This window comes from Varanus komodoensis, unplaced genomic scaffold (genome assembly GCF_004798865.1).
Source record: "Varanus komodoensis strain SLA01 unplaced genomic scaffold, ASM479886v1 scaffold7_3, whole genome shotgun sequence".
Classification (NCBI taxonomy): domain Eukaryota; kingdom Metazoa; phylum Chordata; class Lepidosauria; order Squamata; family Varanidae; genus Varanus; species Varanus komodoensis.
Window position 1 is genome coordinate 9,467,232 of NW_025336480.1, and position 19,963 is coordinate 9,487,194.

At 42.9% G+C, this 19,963-nt stretch overlaps 1 protein-coding gene across 10 annotated transcripts in view; it reads left to right on the plus strand.

Annotated features, from left to right (window-relative positions):
- Window positions 1–19,963, plus strand: part of FNIP1 (folliculin interacting protein 1) — a 98,642-nt gene that overhangs the window by 63,041 nt on the left and 15,638 nt on the right. For 9 of the 10 annotated variants that reach the window (XM_044454507.1, XM_044454510.1, XM_044454513.1 and 6 more), the window contains 6 exons: window positions 4,444–4,527; window positions 5,452–5,523; window positions 6,712–6,847; window positions 7,405–7,606; window positions 9,138–9,223; window positions 19,619–19,765. In XM_044454507.1, the coding sequence (XP_044310442.1) occupies window positions 4,444–4,527; window positions 5,452–5,523; window positions 6,712–6,847; window positions 7,405–7,606; window positions 9,138–9,223; window positions 19,619–19,765 (727 nt within the window). The remainder of the gene's footprint in view (window positions 1–4,443; window positions 4,528–5,451; window positions 5,524–6,711; window positions 6,848–7,404; window positions 7,607–9,137; window positions 9,224–19,618; window positions 19,766–19,963) is intronic. The other variant, XM_044454505.1, reaches the window with a different exon arrangement.

Genomic DNA, 19,963 nt, shown 5'->3' on the forward strand with positions numbered 1-19,963 from the left:
CTTGCCGCATTCTCATTATCTGAGGACCTATCTTAAGGAAAGGTTTCTGTAATTTCAGACATCAGGAGAGCTTCCACCTTGAGAATAAGTCATGGGTGGATGGCTGTTTGCTGAATAGGCCCGGGTGATGCCAACTGAAGAAGTGGCTGTTCCTGTTTTTAGCCCCCTGCTTTGTTCTCCAGCAACCTGAGAAGTGATTGTGTTCTGGCCCCCTCTTCCTAGTGCTTTACCAAGCTAATTTAAATTAGCTGTTCTCTTGGTGCCAAAACTTGCCGCACGACACGCTGCTTATCATAATTTCATAATAAAGAGTTTTGAAGGGTTGCACCGCTGTGTCTGCTTACAAGAAACGATCAGTTCCCTAGATATGAAAATAGGGAACTGCCCCATGAGGAGATGGAGGGTGGTGTGCAAGGGGAAACCAGGCTGATGGCATAGTGCAACTGGTGTTGCGGGTGAGGTGGGAAGACAGAAACATAGACCTCTGAGATGAGTTGGTGGAGTGGTGAGTCGGCGGCATGAGCAACATATGATTCCCCACGAGAAGAAATGTGGGCAGGAGGGAGGAAGCAGCTGAACAAAGAGCCAGGATGCCAGCAGCTTCTCAGGCCGTTGGAAAGCAGAGCAGCGGGCTGAGGGAAGAAAACACTTGCTCTGAAAACAGGCACTATTGTAGAATTCTTCACCTTCCAGGCCAAAGACTTGAGGCCGTCAAGGTACCACAGAATGGGGCCATCACAAAGGAAGAGGAGGAGTGGGGGAGAAACAGTTGGGGTGCACTGTAGGGATACAACTGGTACAGAGCATGTCCTTGTTGGCCTTGCACAGATGTTTGCAAGCATGCTTCCAGCATTCAAAAGGCATCCATCTGTTTCTTCATCAGCTGCTCAAACATGGCCCAAGGCTGCCATGTTTTCATGCAATGTTTCACCCAAAGAGTAAATGCTATCAGCTGTGGTCTGAGCTGACCAGGTGGAGACCAGATGCTCACTGGCACTTCTGTTTTTGTTTCTGTTCATGTTCTTGCAAAGCTTATTGGTGTTCTTCCATGAAGCATCAGTCCTTGTGAGTGGTACCCAGTTGCTCTTATGCTTGTTTTGGAGATGGGCTACCCTTTGTGCATCGTTCAGTGGTGGTTTTTTCCTCCTCGTCACCCCCTGCTTTGTGGACTGAGAGGTGCCTGAGTAGAACAGGTGGGAGGAACCTACTCCCTTGAGGACCAGCATCCATGCCTTCTGTACAGAGGTCCAATTTCTGACTGCATTTCTCCAGAGAAAGTACTCCAGACACTTCCCAAATGGCACTAGTCACATTCTTTGTTTAAATGAAACATCTCTAAGTGCATCCAGCAAGAGGACCAATTGCTTTTCTTGTGGCAGGAGGCATTGCTTGTCCTCAAGGGATAAGTTGTGGGCGAACTTGACCTGCAAACCAGGGGGACAGATTATTGTGCCTCTTGTTCTAGAAATACTGCTGAACTTCTGGACTTATCCAGAGTTCTGTGAATGTGCCAATTCCTTCTCATTGCAGAAATGTCTCTGAACTTTCTGGTGTTGTTGGTTTCCCTCTACTTCAGTCAGGGGCCACGTGGTCCACTCTTGCAATGCTCATGGCAAGAGAGCTGGGCTGGGTGAGAATTGTGGGGGCAAGGACTTGATCTCTGCTCCTTTGTGGCATGCGTTGTGCAGGCACAGTGAAGAATGCACTATACAATCCAAACCAGGTCTTGAATCTGTAGACCTTGGCTTTCAGGACTGGGGACATGCTGGAAAATTTCATATTGTTTTCTTTCACCACATTAATGTGCTCAAATCAGAGACAGGAAAGCCTAAAGGAAATAACTGAGAAAAACGAGTATGGAGTTCTTGAGAAATTCAAGGAAATCACCCCGCCCCAGCCGCCACCATTTTTCAGGGTTATTTGAAAAATTAGGGAAAATAATTCTCCTTCCCTGCTTTCTTTTGTACAGTCTTAACATCTTTAGACCACATCATTTATAGCAGCTTAAGATTAAAGGATATATATTAAAGATTTAACTTGTATATTAAAGTATACAAGTTTTGTCATTGTACCTTTCACTCTCACTTTCAGTGTAACCTTGAGGGTAAAATACTATTGGAAATGGTTGGTGAATTGGCCTTTTTAGTGCAAAATGGCCAAGTGAGTTATGTGCGTGTGAATAATCCAGATGCCCTGATGAAGTGTCCTGATCCCTTCTAATAGGGATGTGTGAGGAATCCACTTTGGAAATCCATTGGATTCCCTCAGCTCCACTCCCCAGACTCTGGCCCACTTTCTTGCAACCTAGGGTCAGCCTTGGTGCTGAGTGTGCCAAGTATTTGCGTAGGTGCCCACCAGGAATTGAACCCACGCAATGGTGCACACATGTGTGATTTGCAAGCTTCGTTTGTGCTGCTTGTGCTGTGCAAGAAAGTTGCCATGTTGTGCAGGAGGAGTACCACTAGCATTTGTAAAGATTCACAGACTTCCTCTTGGCTCTGCTCACTTCTTAGCCAAGGCTAAGCATGAGAAATAAGTGACAAACAGAAGAAAGATGGATTCTGCGGGATTGTTGCAACTCTTCTACCACACCTAAGAATATTCCTGTCAATGAAAAGGTTCAGTGAATACCCCTAGAGGAACCTTCCCCAACAGGATGCCCTCCAGAAGTTTTGGACTACGGCTTCCAGCATGCCCCAGCCATCCAACCTGAAGAAATAATCTTTCTATGAAACATGCACCAAAGTAGGCACCTCTCAAAATATGCAATCACATTTTAAAAGTAGAAGGAACAAAATGTTGGTCAAAGCAAAATAGAGTTAATCTATAACCAGAACATTTCTGGAAACTAAATTCAGTAAAAAGAATACTCATGACCCTTTGATCTTGCCAACTCTAGATGTTCAAAAGTTTACTCTGTGCATTAGTAGGATACTGTGTGCAAGCCAGGGTTTTTCAGCTCACCTGCTTTTTGGAAGCACGGTTGGGCCTCATGCTCATCTTCCTTTTAAGACAGCTGATTAACAGAAGGAAAATAAGATTTATAGGACAGTATAGCGTTTGAATATCAAAGTCCGTTTATGTAGTTGGATATCCTGAGTGAATCAGGTCCAGGCAAACCCTTAGTTGATCCTGTGGATGATTAAAACCTAAAAGGCCACAGCTAAAGGAACCATTTCTCGCTTCTCTCCTATTGAAAGAGAGAAGTCAGACTGGGGTTTTTCTTCTCACAGAAGAAGAAAAAGGGAAGCTTCTGTGTGCACGGGGTCACAGAATTATAGACATATTAAATGCTTTCACCTAAGCAAGTGGAAGCTGCTTGAAGTATGGAGCAGGAGTTTCCATCTGCTGTCGTAAAAATATTAAGACATAACAAAAGCCTCAAGGAAAGGCAGAAGCAGAGATGAAAGGACAGTTCCCATTCAGTTTGCCTGCAGTACGTGAGCCATGTGAAGAGGTGGAGAAAGTGTTCCCTTCTCATCCTCCTTGATCCAATTCGCCCAAAAGCTCAGATGTAGAACTTTTTTCTAAAGGAACTATTGGAAAGGGACGCCCAGAGATGCCCAGGTCTGCCCCATCCTAATTGCTTTGATAGTGAAGACAGCACTTGACCCTCCTTTTTAAATTTGCAATGATTAGCTGTATCTTTCCCCCAAGGGCACATGATTCTCCTCTGTCCCTAACCCGTTATATTCTATGCTGTAAAGTAGGTTGGAAGTTGATGATGAGTCCAAGGCCAGCCAATGATCTTCATGGCCATGGGGAGATTGGAATCTGGATCTCCCCAGTCCTAGGCCAACATATTGACCACTACATCACACCGCCCTTTCATCCTTAAAGCAACTGTTCTGGGGAGAGAACCAAACTGACCTGAGACAACTTGCCAAAGTGGTTTGCTGCCTCTGAGATCAATGCCTGTTATACATGCATGTCTTAGTGTGACAACCCTAGGGGAAAAATGGGGGGGGGCAATAAAAATGGAGGAAAAAGCTATTCGCCCAAAAAATTGTCTGCTTGTTTTATGGGCTTTCACACTGTATGTGTGTGCATATATGCACTGGTCACTCTGAAAGATTAATGTCTTAAGCCAGTGAAGAAATAGGTACATTATAGATTATGTCAATACAGTGAATTGTGAATTGAGATAATCAGAATAAATGAGAGTGCTTCTGAACAGTCTAAAAACTAATTTGACATTCCCCCATCCACCACGTTCTAATTTATTGTGAATGAGGAAAACGCATATATAAAAATGTTACAGGTACTGTTTATTGAGAAGGACTGTTAACCAGTTTGAATTTCTATTTCCAAATGTAAAAGGTGTGGGTTTAGCTGTGTCTGTGGGTCTGTGTTTGTGTTGGCTTGTATCTCTCTCCCCTCCCCAAATCTGTTCTGCTTTACTAACCTCATTCTTTCATATGTATTTTACGTTTTGCCATGTAGGTTTTTCACAGCTTTGCAGCCCTAGGCGGGCATTCTCTGAACAAGGTCCGCTCCGCCTGATCCGGAGCGCCTCTTTCTTTGCAGGTTTGCTATGTGCTGTGTGGTTAGTCTAGCTGGTGTGACAAAACTGAGTGGATTTGTAGCTTAGCCTTGGAAATAAAACATGGTCAAAACAAACCAAGTTCTCAGATATCGGATGCACACAGTGGGGATGGATATAGATAATACGCTAAAATTTAAAGCAACTCCATCTCTTACTCTTCATTTCAAATCCAGCTAAGCATTTGAATGCGGCTTGCAATGTCTAACTATGGATATTTGTCAGCATGTGATTTAATTTGAACTCCAGCATAAAAGAATGATAATTCACTGGTCACCTGTACTCCTGAAATAAATAGTGTGATTTTTGTTATTAGTTTCTATTAACCAAGTCTTATTTCCATGGCTGATTTTAGATATATATTTTCATGGATCAGACAAAGATATGACTTCTAGAATAAATGCGATCAAGAGGCTTTTGATCTGGTGGATGAAATCCTAGCACATGTCTAGGATTTCACTTCTCTGTTTAATAAGAACTGGCTGCAAATGCAGATAGCTTCATGCTTAGTTGAAGAAGCAAAGAATTCTAAATCCAAATCCCAATTGTTCTATAACACCCGTTGAACAGCTGTTTGCTATCAATTTCTTCTTTAGTATGCTGCTTATTGCTTGCATGGAGTGCTTTCTTTCTTCCCCCTTGTGCCACTATTATTTCATTTGCCTTGAAATAAAATGGTTGGCTTGACAAGCACTGCCAGAGCACTCTTACAAGCAACTGTTTTGGCTGGACCAGCTTTGCAGCCTTTCTTGGTGATGGATGTGTGTATTTCTATATGTGCTGTGCTGCTTTTTTTTACATCCTAAATGAATGCAGGCAATCAGCATGATTTATTTGGATAATTAAATGGAACAGTACGAAATGGAAAGTTCAGATTCTTGGGCTAACTGGCATCCTTATCTGCGTAGTTCACAGCAACCCAATGGACATGCCTGGGCGGGAGCTGAATGAAGACAGAGACAGCGGAATCGCACGATCTGGTAATGTATTTATCAAGGAGTCGAGGACTGTATTATCACTATTCTATATTCATTTAGTCTGTTTCTGCTTCTGGACATCTGAAATCAGAAGTCCTGATGGTGTGTCTTCCCTTCAGCATGTACTAATATGGTCAGCACTTTACATTATTTCAGTGTGTTTGATATAAAATATTTCTCCAATACTAATTAGGTTAACAGGTAATGCCAAAAGTATGTATTTTGCATGATTTTTATCACATTCAATATCAGTAGATTATTTACCACTTTCTAAAACTGAAAGCAATTCATTATTGATATTTCACTCATCCTCGTGACTAGCTGGCTTGTTAATACTGGAGTGTTATATATACAGGGCTGAGGGTGAAAGATCATAGAGGTGACCACAAGTCAGAGAGCTTTTACAGAGCACACTTTAAAGGGTGTATATTTACAGCAGAGATTTCCCTTGCTGGTCTGCCCGGACGGCATGTCATGGCCTAAATTTCTAGATCCTGACGCATCAATGCTGATAAATCCACAGAAGCAGGTTTCCATATGCTGCTGAGTCTTGCATCCACACGAATGCATAAAAACAGATGTTGTGGTGAGAATGTGTCCTGGGCATTGCACGTTGACTTCCACGCGCCTAATAAGTGTGGTCACTTGATCACTTACTACTCCCAGGCCCTTGGAGTAGCGATAGACTGGGAGGGAGCCCTTGCACACAGTAGCAGGCACAGTTTGGTGCTCTTCTGATGCAGATGCTGGGGATCACAAGTGGGAGGGTGCTATTGTGTGGTGGATGAATTGCGGACTTCTTGCTGGCTACTGTGTGAACAGATTGCTGGACTAATGGGCTTTTGTGCTGACCCAGCATGGTTACTCTTGCATGCTTCTGTTATGCTATGCTTGATACAAAGCATGGCTGGATTCATGTTCCAGTGTTTCCAAAATAATTAGGGCAGAGTGAGGCGTTGTAGAAAAACATCTAAACAAGATTGTTGTCAGGAAACTGCACATGGATCTGCTTCTCACAGATCTGTGTGCATGAGCTGGCAGGGAATCGAACCCAGATTGATGACTGATGTGCTGCCCCTGGGCCACAATGTTTATTGCACTTTTATCAGTCAAATTGCACTTGATTTGCAAAATGCTGTTTCTTCTGTTTTAAAGGAAACAATCTCCTTCTGTCTCTTTTTTGGCTCTTAGCATCTCTTAGCAGCCTGCTTATCACCCCATTTCCTTCTCCGGGCTCCTCATTGAACAGAAGCTGTGCTAGTAGTTACCAACGGCGTTGGCGTCGCAGTCAGACAACAAGCTTGGAGAATGGGGTCTTCCCTAGGTGGTGAGTCAGAGCTGTTAAAAATGCCTTCCATGCTTCTGTAGGAAACTTACATATGTGTTTATTTAGAAGGAAATTCCAGGCGCAACATCTTGCTGCTTTTTCCAAAAGTTCTGTGAGATCTTTTCATATGGTAGCCAGGGTGGATTTTTAGGATATTGGAATTGGCATGTTTTAGCCTGCTCTTACTTAATCATACTTTTATGCTGTAAGTTCCACTATGCATTAGAAATGGGATTTTTCCCCTTTGTATTCAGTCGAACTTGGTCTTTTTTCAGTATCTCTTGTTAATACAAAAGTGTGAGGGCAGCAACATATACTTGTTATTCATATAGTGAATTCAAGCAATGTCTTATTGTGGTGCTGAACTTAGACAGTAAGACTGTGACTCTTGTGCCACATTGCCGTGCTTAGAACAATGTCTCAGATAAGCCATAGCAGATATGACTGTCTTTTGTGACAGAGAAGAGAGGGAACAGGTTTATTCTAAGTGAAGCTTCAGCATACTAAGTGTAAATTTTTGGAAGTAATTTAGTATGCAACTTTTGATTCCCCTAAAGGTCGGTGGAAGAAAGCTTTAACTTGTCGGATGACAGCTCCAGCCCAAGCCCAGGAATTGTCAGGAAAAAGAAAATAGCAATTGGAGTGATATTCTCACTTTCAAAAGATGAAGAAGAAAATAGCAAATTTAATGAGTTCTTTTTCTCACACTTCCCTCTTTTTGAGAGCCATATGAACAAACTGAAGAGTGCTATAGAGCAGGTAAGTAACCCCACCGCCTGTATTTTTCCTTATTCTTATCCAAATCTTCAATTTAATTACTTAATTTCATGTAATTGAGGGTGATGATTTTGATTTCTATATTGCTTTTTTACCAAAAAGAAAAAAAGCCACTAAGGCACTGCCTAACCAGTATAAAATAAAAACAGAAAAGCAAATCTGGTTTGGCTTGTCAATTGGTACTATTTGGTCTATAGTAGGGCTAGAGTATCTTGTGAACTAGGTTCTATGTGAGTGCACAGACAGACTAAGTAATACTGACTTTGGTTAGGTCATAGCTCCATGGAATCACACATGTTTTGCATAGAGCAAGTCCCTGAGTCCAGCCTCTGGTATCTCTAGTTAAAGGATCTGAAGTGGCCAGGAGGGAACGTCCCTTGCCTATGACCTTGGATTGCCGCTAATTTGCTAGGGCAGACCAACCTTTTCCAACATGGGTTCATTTGGGAGGTTTTAGAGTACAACTCCCAGATTCCCTGACCTGGGACACTAGTTTGGGGAATGCTGGAGTGGGCAGAATTGAGCTAACAGATGTATTGGTCAGACTCTTAATAAGCCAGTGCTATATCTTCACATGGTTTATTTATGCCAAAGCAGTGGCAAGGAGAGAATTGCCTTGCCGACAGTCCTGTGGCTTCCCAGGTTTTCCTGCAGCCTTTGTGACTGCATTCATACAGTGAACAGGGTGCCTAGTGTTGCCCAGGGATGGTACTCCTTTGAGCAAAGGCTGCTTCTGCTCCTCTAGGCAAGAAACCTTGTGGATGAGTCACCTCTCCTCCCTTACACGGATATTGTGCCATGTGACATGAGTGTTCCACCCAGTTTCCTATTGTGCAAATGCCCATTTTATGTAGTGCTTCTTCTAAAAAGGCAGGGGAGACAGTGTGTCGATGCAAGTATTTCATGCCTTTCATCGGGGGAAGGTTATCTGTCTGGGGACAGGGTGCATATGTGTCTACACCAGCCTTCCTCAGATGTGGCCCATGGTCACAACATTTGTGGAAGGCACCAGGTTGGGGAAGGCTGTCCTATACCATGTGCAGTTTCTTGCTTACCCAGTGAATACCTGAACTGGGTCCTCTTCATTTGCTTTGATAGCATTTCTGATTTTGAAAGGACTGCAGGTCATTGCAACTTCAGTTTAGTCCTTTACTCACAGATTAGATCCTGTTGCTGAAACAATTAATTACGCTTGCAATTGGCTGAAAGCATATTAATTCAAAGGACGCACTGCTCTTGCAGTGAGGGAGTCAGTGCAGGAAACCTGGGGTCTCTTTATAGCCCTTTGCAAGCAAAAAGTGTGGAAAGAAAAGACAATGCAGATACATGCACTGTGCGTATCTTTATCTTGACATGAAATCTGGCAAGGAGCCAGGCTTTATCATGGTACAAAAACCCAACAAAGTTGTTTGCCTGTCTGGGTGTACCTTAGATAGAGCACAGCACATGACTTGTTTTTCATTCTCTGTTGCTATGCCTGATGTCAGTTATATGTTGTACAATTGTTTCCAAGGCTATGAAAATGAGCCGTCGATCCACTGATGCCAGCCAGCGGAATTTGGCATATAACAGGATTGTGGATGCCTTAAATGAATTCAGGTGAGTTTGGTTTCCAACTTCAGTATATGCTGTAGCCAAATATTTAAGGCTTCTCTTGCAAAGTGTGACGGAGTTTTTAAATCTGAGCATATGATGTTCAATTGAAGTCCCTCATCTCACAATTGAGATTTAGAGAGACTGTTTGCTGCCAAACAGTAAGAGAGCTAGTGTGTGAAGTAGAGGTTAGAGTGTCCTACCTGGACATGGAAAACCCAAGGTTCAAATCCTTTGTCTATTATGAACCTCTCTAAGAGACCTGGGCAAGTTTCTGCTCTCCATTTAGGCTACCTTTCTGGTTGCCCATCTGTTTGGAGAAAAGGAGGAATACAAATCTCACAAATGCTTCATGGAGGCAGAGAGTGGATGGGAAAAATTATCATCTGTATAGCCTGAAATGCCTGATCCTGCCTAATTTCAGAAGCTAAGCGGAATTGGGCTTGCTCGGAATCTGGATGGGTGACTTTAAAATGTTGTGAACCGTCCAGAAAACTTCGGCTGTGGGCAGTATAGAAATTTAATGTATTCGTAATAAAGTAAGCATTGTGACTGACTAAGTGTGACCTATATACAGTTGCACTTTATAGTTGTTACGCTTCTGGAGAATGCATTGGAAACCATATTGCCTATTATTGGTTGTATTGAGAAGATCCCAACTTCACCAAGAGCAGATGGTGTGAGCAGAAGTTCTTCTGAAACAGCTGTCAAACACAGAAAGCCACATGAGAAACAGATTATGAGCTGAAGGGCTTCAGCTTCTTTGCATGTATAGCTGCCTGAAATTAACGTCCACTTGCTATGCTCATTTTCATAAGTCTAGCTGATCATATGATAAGATGGGCAAATTCTATAGTATTGTCCTGTAGGAAACTTTGAATCAGCCATCGATGTTTTCCCCTTGAAAAGCATGACAGGGGAAGATGGAATGGCTGTCAGATTCTTTCCACTTGCTTCATTATTTTGAATGTTAAGGTTGCCTCATCCCCTAAATGTAGCCTCTACAACATTGAGAGCAGGATAAATATTTTTGTTTCCCTTTTGGGATTGTAGCAGACAGAGGTATGGATAGTTGATGGACTGTGCCCTGCCTTTGGCTTCTGAAGAGACTCCAGCATTTTGAGAAGAGGAAGCATTAACTTCAGTTTCCATCTTCTTATAATTAAAGGCAGAAGGATCCCAGGGGGGCTGTGACTTGGGCCTGAGCTCAAAGCATGCAGACGCTCCCAGCTCTGATCCTTGACTTCTCCAGTGCCAAGTTTTGTAGGTGGCAGAGTTTGCCAGAGAGCTTGGAAAGTTAGAAAGTTGGGTTTGCACAGACTTAATTGGAGGCAACAGTTGCCACCCCGTGTCTGCTCAAGCTGCTGTTCTACTGGACCAGCATCCTGGAACAATTACTTTGTTCAAAGACTGCTTTAAGACCAACACCTTGCAAATTGATACAGATAATATTTGCAGTATGGCAGCACTGTCTTAGAGGGGACTCTTTCCCCTGAAACATTTGGTGACCATCCCATATCCATCCTCTCTTGACCTAACCTGAACAGTGCTGCAAAGAGCTAAGTACGGAGTGCTGGTTGCACGCAGGACTAGCGGGGCAGTGGTTGAAGGAGAAGAGGTGCCTCCCGGTAGAGAACAGCACCTATTAATTCTGTCAGTTTCGCCACCAACCAAGCATGTTCAGACAGGACAAACAGTTACTCTGAGAGTTTTGCAATAGTGATCGACATGGGATGGGAACCTCTTTCTTTTGTGCCACTGGCAGGACTGGTTTTCATTTTATCCCTGACTGTGTCTCCTTTTGGCTTCTGTTCCATACCTAATTTGAGAATGGTTCTGTTCCATTTGACCCATGGAGCACATCCAAAGAAGCAAAGATCACTTATCAGCATGATAATAGGGGTAAATAGAACGAAAATGTTTGCAAAGGAGAAAACCAGTCGGATTTATACTGTATCAGGAAGAGATGTCCTGATTGAGCCTTTTAAGCACAGTTTTATGCCCAGGTTTCCATGGTGCAGTAAATATTGTTCTGCAGCAGTACAACTGGATACACAAAATCCAGGATGGAAATTAAACTAGCTTTGGGTGATTTTACTTTTTAACTAAGCATGTTAATGTGTAGAAGGACCACAGTAGTTAGGATATTTTCTATGCTAAGTTTTCCTTTTTGGGAGCTGCAAATTGCTGAGTATAAACAGTGAAATTGTAGAATGGCAGGAGCGGTTTTTCTTCCAACCCTCTTTGGCAAAAAAAAAAAAAGCCAAATACTGAAATCAAATGGTGATTCAAACACTAGCTAGTTGGGGAGACACATTTACCAACCTTCTGGAGTGAGAGAAACTGTGAGTGTATTTCTATGCTGTGTAAGAGAAAACTTTCAAAAAGGAGAGAGTTGCTTTTATTTAGGGGGCTGATAGCATTTGGACTATCACCTGTTATTCAAGTAACCTGACCCAGAAACTTATTTTTCAAACAGCGTACCAAAAACTAGTAATCACTGAGGAGTCAGTGTCCAGTTTAAGAGACCAGCTGATCTGTTTACTAGAGACCAAGACAAATGAAAAATATACTGCCTCTTCTGTAAGATATTTGTCTGGGCAGTGAGAACAAAACAAAATTATCATAAAGCTATTTTTAGTCTTCAGTAACCATGTTCACATTCTATCTTACTGCGATATTTTCCCCTCCCTCCTGTAGGCTTTAGTTTTTGAGTAATTGACAAACGGGTGCGTTCAAGCATTTGCAGCATGCAAGGGACAAGATCCCTTTGGACCTGATTTGTAGCAATTCCAGGGAATTGCAAGACCCCAACCAGGAGCTGTTTGGAATGGCAGTTGTCAATGTGAAAATGCTGTTCAGTTTTATTTGCTTTCACATAGAATACATGCAGAATTTCTGCCCAGTCTTTCCCTGATTTTGCAGATTGAGCCTCTTGTATAACTTTCTGTTTTCTCCATCTTTTTGTAAGTTACAAATGTGCTGTACCTTGTTTTTATAAGTGTTGCAAAATGCACCAGTGAAGACTAGAATGCTGACACTGGGCTCAAAGCTTGCCTGTCTTAATTGCTCTCATGGCATTTCAGCATTCTGACTTTGCAATATGTGATATTATTCCTTACTAATTAGATGAAAAGAATCTATCTGTACAGCTTAAATCGTGCACAATTTAAAAAGCATGATTTTGCTTTTTAATATTTGTGTAAAAAAGCCCAAACCTTTGCCTTGTAAGGAAACTGGCCGTAGGATTAAGACATGTGTTATTTTTAGTACACATGAATGTATGTATTTGGACTGAGGCAAATTAGTGGGTGGGGCTGATTTGACAAAGTTACCCACAAACATCTGAAAAATGAATGCTTGCACCAAACCACAGACAGAGGAGAAACTAAAGGGAATCCTGCTCCTGGAAATACAAACCACTACAGCTCAGCCAAATCCTGTAGCGCTTTAAGATGCTTTAAGGAGAAGGTGTTGTCTTAAGTTCTCTGTGTGCCCCTGCTTGCGCCTTGGCCTGCTTCTGTTTCCCTGGAGTTCAGAAACAAAAGAGGGCCCTATTTTTCCTCACCATTCCAATTTCAAGGTATTTCCTGCAAGGAAGTGTTGCTATTGATAACGATCTCGCTATGGTGTTTCAGTCCAGACTCGCTTTGCATATTGGTTAATTGTACAGGCACAAAACATTTCTGTTCTTCTTGAAAGCAAGCGTGCCTTCCGCGTTGGTGCTCAAGAGCTCGTGCAGGTGTCTGTTGCCATGCTGCAGTGTGCTGCGTAAAACCAGCAACTTTCCTTGCACACACATTTGGTTGCCCTTACAGCCCTGAGGGCTGGCTGGGTGCATGAATGCTGATTATGTCTCTAACATCCAGGTGGCATTTATTTGAGGGAGGAAAGTATGCAGGAAGAGGAGGTGACATTGCAAACAGGGTAGAGGGACACACCTCTTGAGCTTTGTCAGTCCTTGTGACACTCCGGGGTTTTAATACCGAATGTACCCTTTCGCTGAGTTACTTTAAAATGACCAACTGTGCAATGGGACCCACGGTCTTGCTCAGTGAGGCCCCTCTGAATCTAGTAGTGGCTTTTTCCAGAGCACATCCTGGCATGTTGAAGGTCTTGACTGCCTTCCAAAATAACTCAGGTATTTATAAAAATAAAAAGGAGGGGGAAATGCCTGTGAGATAAAAATTAAATTGAGCACAGAACAAATTACAGTATTAAGTAAACAAATGGATTATTTCTATAGATTCTTCCGTGTGAAAATGATTGCTTTTCCTTGGAAAGGGTCTGGCACTGGCAATGAAAGAATTCCTTTAAGTCAGTGGAAACTTCCTGTGTGCTTTGAACTAGGCGTGCCCAGTCATGGAGCCATCCTCCCAAGCAGATGAGAACAAACATTTTGGGGTCAGTGGCGCACAGTTTTGCTCTGAAATGATAGGACTCTGTAGATTAGAGCCATCCTGTTCTACCTGCTACAGAACCTCCAGCCCCTTGGAGCAGATTTGAGGAGGAGAGCTTGAGAACTGTGGCAGGATTCTGCTCTGCGGGTCGATGCTCTTCTGCCAGCGGATGGACACAACTCGATATCATCCTTAGTCTTGTACCAGGATTCAGAGTCTGCTTATCCATAAACGCATTAACTACACATCAGAGTGTTGTGAGGAAGGGAATTAGTTGGATGTGTGATCCAGTCATACTCTCACAACCAAAGGTGCCACAATATAGCAATGTTTCTTCTTTGCTAGTTTTTATTAGCCAAGAGAGGCAAGGGTTCAGAATAGAGGTCATTGCACGAACCTGTCCAAGCACCTTGTTAGCATCCTTGAGCTATACCAACTGGAACTCATCCCATCCCAGAGCTGTCTAGAAGCCTTTCAGATCCACTGGCATGTGGGCATGGAGATCTCTCTAGTCTCCTTTCCCTTGCAGAGGAAAACAATCCTCATCAGTCTACTACCTACCCAGCAGGTAGTGCTCTGACCATGACAAAGGGACTGAATCAAAGTGCCCCGTGTTCAGATCACCATCCCTGCACTTGGCTGAAAAAACAGATCTAGAGTGTGCTCCACTATGTGTGTTGGTCCAAGGACATCTTGGGACGGTCCTTTGATTGTCATGAAGACCATGTAATCATGAGCTGCCCCAGAAAAGAGGCCCTTGGCATGAATGTTGACACTTCCCAAAACCAACAGCCTTGGAGAGGCAAGATCACATTTGAGACCACTTCTGTCGGCCTAGATATGGAATTTGCTGAGCAGTGAAGTGGGTGGTACACCAACAGAATCTCCAGTCTGTCCCACTTGCCCAGCACAAGTTGCTCACACTCAAGACCAGCTTTTAGAAGAACAGGGAGCCTGTAGAGAAAAACCCTTACAGACCTCGGCAACCCCCACTCTCCAGCCCTTAAGTCTGCCCTGATACTGATTCAAGTACTCCAGGTCTTGGTTATGTAAGCTAGATTGGCTGCATGTAGGATTGAGATCGCTGCTTCTCACTGTGAGATAAAGAATGAGAGCGGTCTTCTTTCGCTCCTATCTGGCATTTAAGAACAGCACCCTCCCCCCTGAAAACCGAGGGCAGGCTGATAGGGCAGCCATGAAACCTGCAGGTGCAAAGAGGGCCAGGACACAGCAGTGCTGAGGCCGTGCCCCCCTCCTCTGACACGTCGTCCTTCTAGTGCAATATCTTCCTCTATCCATCACTCTGCTAATGAGGTTTTCCCAAGGTTCCCCCACTTATTCAGCTGATTTAAATATAAAGAGCCATAAGAAAAGAGAATTGGGGTATTACAGTTGCCCATCAGTAGTCAATGCAGATCACCTCGTTAGCCTTCCCCGCTATAATGTGCTTCTTTTCAAATCACACTAATTTTTAAAGGTGTGCCTATACATAAAAATACGCACATGGATGTTTTATTCAATTTTTCTTTTGGCCTCCTTTTTGCTGCTGCTTAAGAGTTCCTTACTTGTCAATACTTCTAAGCCCAGGCCCTTTTTCATTTTTTACTGGAACTTTCTCAGGAAAAGAAGCTTCTTAAGGAAGTTTTCTTAGACTCCAGTAAGGTGCTGATGTCTAATCCAGTGTTGATTCTGTTAAATGTGGGGCTTGTTTCAGGCCTTGAAAGAAGGCTGGCTACAAGTGGCGCCTCGAAAGGGCGGTGGTGGTGGGAAATACGTCTGTGCAGTTTGCATATCTCAGGGAGCAAGGAAAGACAGGCTTTTCCCCTGTTTGCAAGGCTGAAAGGCAGCTAATCCTCACCCTAGTTGTTCTGTGCAATTACTTACGTGTCTGGCATTGAGGGTTCCCTTTGCTGCAGTCACATGCCTGCTGGCAGCCAGCCAGTGGAATCTGATCTCTCTCTGAGGAAACACTATCAGTTGCAGATGCAGCCACAGTTACCAGAATAGTAAATAACGAGTCACAAGACTCAGGCTAGCCTTTCGGTGAAAACAAATCGCTTAATATCTTGGTATTAGAACAGAAACTGTTTCACACACACACACACACACACAGAGAGAGAGAGAGAGAGAGAGAGAGAGAGAGAGAGAGACGCTTCCCCGCTCCCTAGAACATCTTACTCAAACTGAATAAGCTTTCTGAGAGGTTTGCCTTGGCTCAAAACAAAACCCAAAAGCCTCTTTTTAAAATTATTTTCCTGAGCTTTCGGTTTTACCTCACGCTTCTAATACTGCCTGACCTCAGGGTGCAAGCACAGGCATCTGTTTTAAGCAATTTTAGAGCCCTTTCTGATCAATGGGATCTATGTGTCTGGTCCAAGGAGCAGAAAGGTAACCCTATGGGAAGCTTGTTTACATTGGGCTTTTGTCTCGAATCTGTATTGTGGATAGCCTAACGGGAACAGCACTGCTCGTAAAGAGGGGGCTGCGGACTGCAGGCCGCTCTGGCTGTTCTTACACTCTCATTCCAGTGTGGCTTCCCATTTGATGGGCCTTTTCAGGTGAGGTCATGTGTGCAGTTTGCATGTGCATTTAGTTTGGGAAAGAACAGTTGAACCAAATTTTTCCAGAAAAATTCCCAGAAAATCACCTTTGTCCTGCACTGCTGAGTTGCTGGAGAACTCCTGAGCAGTTAGGGAGCTGTGTCTTTACCCAAATGAACCTCTGGCAACCTCTGCTTCTGAAAAAATTAGTCCTGTGGGCCTTGTGGTTGTGATTGTGTCATAGGTACTGAAATGAGTGCTGCCATTCACTTTTCCTTCTGCTCATACCATTTAAAAGAAAATAAAACATTATTTGACTTACCTCCCCCACCTCGGCACTGGAGTGCATATCCAAAGCAGTTTCTGTTTTAACATATGCCCACACACAAAACCCACTGGCTCTCATTTTATGGTGGTGAAAATCGCCGTCCTACCATTTTCTGCTTCCAGGGATGGGGAACTTGTGGCCTTCCAAATATTCTTCTCTGACAACTTCATCTGCCCTTGCCTACATAGGCAGTGATATGGCATGGTGGGTTAGGTGGCCTATCAGTTACTTGGCCTATAACTTGCCCACTTCTGCAAGAGATTCTCCAAAAGATTCGATGGAAATGTGAAGTTTAAAGGAAGTAGGAGAGGCGGTCTCACAGAGGCATCCTGGGAGGCCGTTTGAGCTATAAAAGGCAGCAAAGATATAAGGGAGCATGAGGCTTTCGGAGGGTCATGGGTGATGGAACTGGATGACTGATCTGACATTGGGCAGATAGCAAAGCCATGGAAGATTATAAAGATCAGGATGCGGTGCTTGTGTTGGATTTGAGAGCAGAAAGGAAGCCAAAGAGATTTAAGGATGAATGCCACATAGAACAGTGAGAGAAGAGAAAGACTTGGACAACAGAAGGCTGGACCAAGATGAGATCATGGAAGATCAGAGAGGAGAGGCTTGCAGTGGCTAAGACAAGAGATGACTAGAGCGTGGACTAGAGCTTTTGCCAAGGAACAGTAAAGGGAGAAATAACATGACTTAGTGACAGAGTGGATATGGAAACAAAGGAGAGTGAGAGCGTCATACACAAAATCATGGCTTTGTGCTTCACCTAAAGGTTGGGTGATGGTAATGGTGAGAAAAGAATTAAATGGATAGCTGTTGTATTATAGGAGCGTAGACAGAAAGTTACTGGAGCCATAAAAACTAGAGAGGTGTTAATATTCTGAAAATGCCAGACTTAGTGAGCAGTTTATACCAAGGAATTTTAACTGACCTGAGGCTTTCATTGCTAAGACATGGTCAACTAAGGCATCAGAGAACCAGAACTATGGGTTGTTTATTCAGAATGTAGGATACTTATGAACAAATTATTTAACTATATGAGACATTCACAATGAGTAAGAATTCTAGGAGGCAAAGGAACTGATTAAATTTCAAGCTTTTTCGAAAAGCACAAGAAAGAGTGGTTCTTCTTCGTGGTCTCTGTGCAGGACATAGGGGCTCTGTGTGGTGTCTGTTGTTGGGAAGATTCTCCTAGCTAAGCCCATTTTGGTGGGAATCCTGCCTCTCCCCCCCTTAGTATATAAAGGTGGGTCTTCTGCCATTTCCCCCTGTTCATTTCCAACTGCCATTTTGGGTGCCTGAGTTATGTCCCTAACTTCTTCACTTTTTACCTCAGTTTTATACATGTTTTAAAATCTACTTCTATTCCTAAGCCCTTATCAAAAATATAGTAATCTCTCTAGAAATAACACCTATAGTCATCTTTTTTTGGTCTTTTTTGCATTTTTTTATCCTTTCATCTTACCCTTCCTCTCCCCCCCGACGGCTCTCAAAGCATTTGTCAGGAAATGTTTTCACTACAAATACCCAAGAAAGAATAGAAATGAAAATTGTGGGAAGGTTTGGGATTATCACTTAAAGAAAGAGGATAAATTTGGGGAGTTTGTATGAAGGAGATAAAAATTTTGGTAGAAACACAAACATTTGTGGAACCTTAGGTAGCATACTTCTCTGAGGTTTGTAGAGTACCTGGAGAATGACTGCCTGGCAACAGTGACACATGCATTGGTCACTTCCCGATTAGACTTCTGTAACACGCTCTATGTGGGGCTGCCCTTGAAGACGGTCCGGATACTTCAATTGGTGCAAAATATTGCTGCCAGGCTGCTGACGGGGACTGGGCATTGTTCTCGTATAACCCCAATCCTCCGTCAGCTCCACTGGCTCCCCACTGAAGTCCGGGCCCAATTCAAGGTGCTGGTTCTCACCTACAAAGCCCTGAACGGCTTAGGCCCTGGTTACCTAAAGGATCGCCTGCATCCATATATGCCCTCCCGCCCCTTGAGATCAGCAATGGATGTCCTTCTCCAGGAACCGTCCGTGAAGGATATTAGGAGGGTGAGTACTTGGAGGAGGGCTTTCTCTGTGGTGGCACCCAACCTATGCAATGCGCTCCCCAGAGAGGTCTGCCTGGCGCCGTCGTTATTTGTTTTTCAGCGCCAGGCCAAGGCCTTTTTATTTAAATGCTATTTTAACTGTTAATGGTTTACTTGTTGATTTTAAATTGACCAGGCTGTTTCCACTATTTTATTTTATGTATTTTATTTATTTGATGAATTTTTTGCATTTTATACGGGATTTTAATGATTGTAAGCCGCCCCAAGGCTCAGGCAATGGGGCGGCATATAAGTTGTCTAAATAAATAAATAAGTGCTAGCTAAACAACTCATATTATTTCTAATATGTCAGTCAGAGTCATTGTGAAAATGTGAAACCCTGATTTCTGTGTTAGCATCCACAATGGATATGATACCACCAGGGTTTCATGTAAAAATGATTTAGTTATGGCATCTCTAACTCACCTGAAGACACCACTTGAAAGATTTATATCATAGTATAAGGAAGAAAAAATTAAGATACACTCCAAGTCAAGTAATGACATTTGGCCAGCATTCACCTAAATGTAAATGTCAAATAGACAGATTTGTAGTCGATTGGGAGTGGCCAGAAGGTAGATTTATGGATACACTGAACTTCAAGACCCACAAGCCCCTCCTGGCATGTCCAGTGGTCCAGAATGGTCCAGCTGAAGTCAAAAACATGTGGCCTACTCTTGCAGGATGTTAACATCAATGAGGAGAAGATGAAAAATTGAGTCTTGAACTTATTGAACTTTCTATGACAAATATCTGATCAGACAGATGTGGGATTTGTACACAGGTGGAAGATTTGGGGAGAGAAGTAGGATCGAGTGCCATTGTGTCATCAACATATAGGTGGTACTGAAAGCTATGGGATGTGATGAGGTTACCCAGGAATAGTGCATATTCTCTGGTTACTAGTAAAATGGCAATTTACTTCTACTGAAATAGTTCCAACCTAGGATACAATGTTTTCCTATATTGTAACAGATTTTTTACCATGAGCACTTAGTCTTTTTTCTTTTCTTTTCTTTTTTTTTTTACATTAGAACAACCATTTGTAATCTCTACACTATGCCACGGATTGCAGAACCTGTTTGGCTTACCATGATGTCTGGAATGCCTGAGAAAAACCAGCTCTGTCATCGCTTTATGAAGGAGTTTACTTTCTTAATGGAACAAGCCTCCAAGAACCAGTAAAGAATTCCTTTCCTTTCCCTTTTGCTTTTTAATGTTGCAATATTAAAGATCAACGTGGTAGATTAGCTGGAGAATGAAGTGTGGATGAACTTAAGAAAAGAAAGTACAGCCTTCTGTACTTTTAGGAGTTTTAGACTATTAACTTCCAGTTTTATTGGCAATTGGTCATTCTGTCTGGGATTGATGGGAATTGA